We start from the raw sequence: 619 nt of genomic DNA, 5'->3' as shown, positions 1-619 counted from the left end.
AGATGTCAATGAGCTAAAAATTATAGATTATTTTTATTTTTTTGCTTTTATGTCTTTATCTTTCAACTCTGATTCTTATTTTATCATTCCAGATCCCAAGAACATCAAGATGTTCGTTCTTGATGAGGCTGATGAGATGTTGTCACGTGGTTTCAAGGACCAGATCTACGATGTCTTCCGATTCCTCCCTAACGATGTGCAGGTTGTTTTGCTCTCTGCTACCATGCCTGCTGATGTCATGGATGTAACCACCAAGTTCATGCGAGACCCAATCACCATCTTGGTCAAGAAGGAGGAACTGACCCTTGAAGGTACTTGGTGCTCAAGTTTGGTTGTTCTTACAGATGGTGTTTGCCAAATCCTTTTGAGTATTTAGTTTAGAACTTAGAAAATGCGTTCCTTCAGAAGTAAGCTAATCAAAAGTAGAAGTTTTATTAATGTTGAGGGGCTGACTATGAATCTAGTTAAAAGAATTATAGGGCACTTTAGATCATGTGAATTAAACATAATTTAGTTGATTTTTTGAAAGTGAGGTAGAATAGTTTTTCTCCTAATGTAGAAAGTATGGGTACCCTTACAAAGGGTTAACCCAATGGGGCTGGGTATCAGAAGTCTTAGT

The 619-nt window shown here is 37.3% G+C and overlaps 1 protein-coding gene across 1 annotated transcript in view; it reads left to right on the top strand.

Annotated features, from left to right (window-relative positions):
• LOC119589105 (eukaryotic initiation factor 4A-I-like) overlaps nt 1-619 on the top strand; it is a gene marked incomplete at its 5' end in the record, with an annotated part of 9679 nt that overhangs the window by 5178 nt on the left and 3882 nt on the right. The window contains 1 exon segment of the mRNA XM_037937681.1: nt 93-311. Coding sequence (XP_037793609.1) covers nt 93-311 — 219 coding nt within the window.

The sequence above is a fragment of the Penaeus monodon genome, chromosome 25 (assembly GCF_015228065.2).
Source record: "Penaeus monodon isolate SGIC_2016 chromosome 25, NSTDA_Pmon_1, whole genome shotgun sequence".
In the NCBI taxonomy this organism is placed as follows: domain Eukaryota; kingdom Metazoa; phylum Arthropoda; class Malacostraca; order Decapoda; family Penaeidae; genus Penaeus; species Penaeus monodon.
The sequence above is the reverse complement of the archived record's forward strand: the minus strand, read 5'-3'. Positions and strand labels throughout refer to the sequence as shown.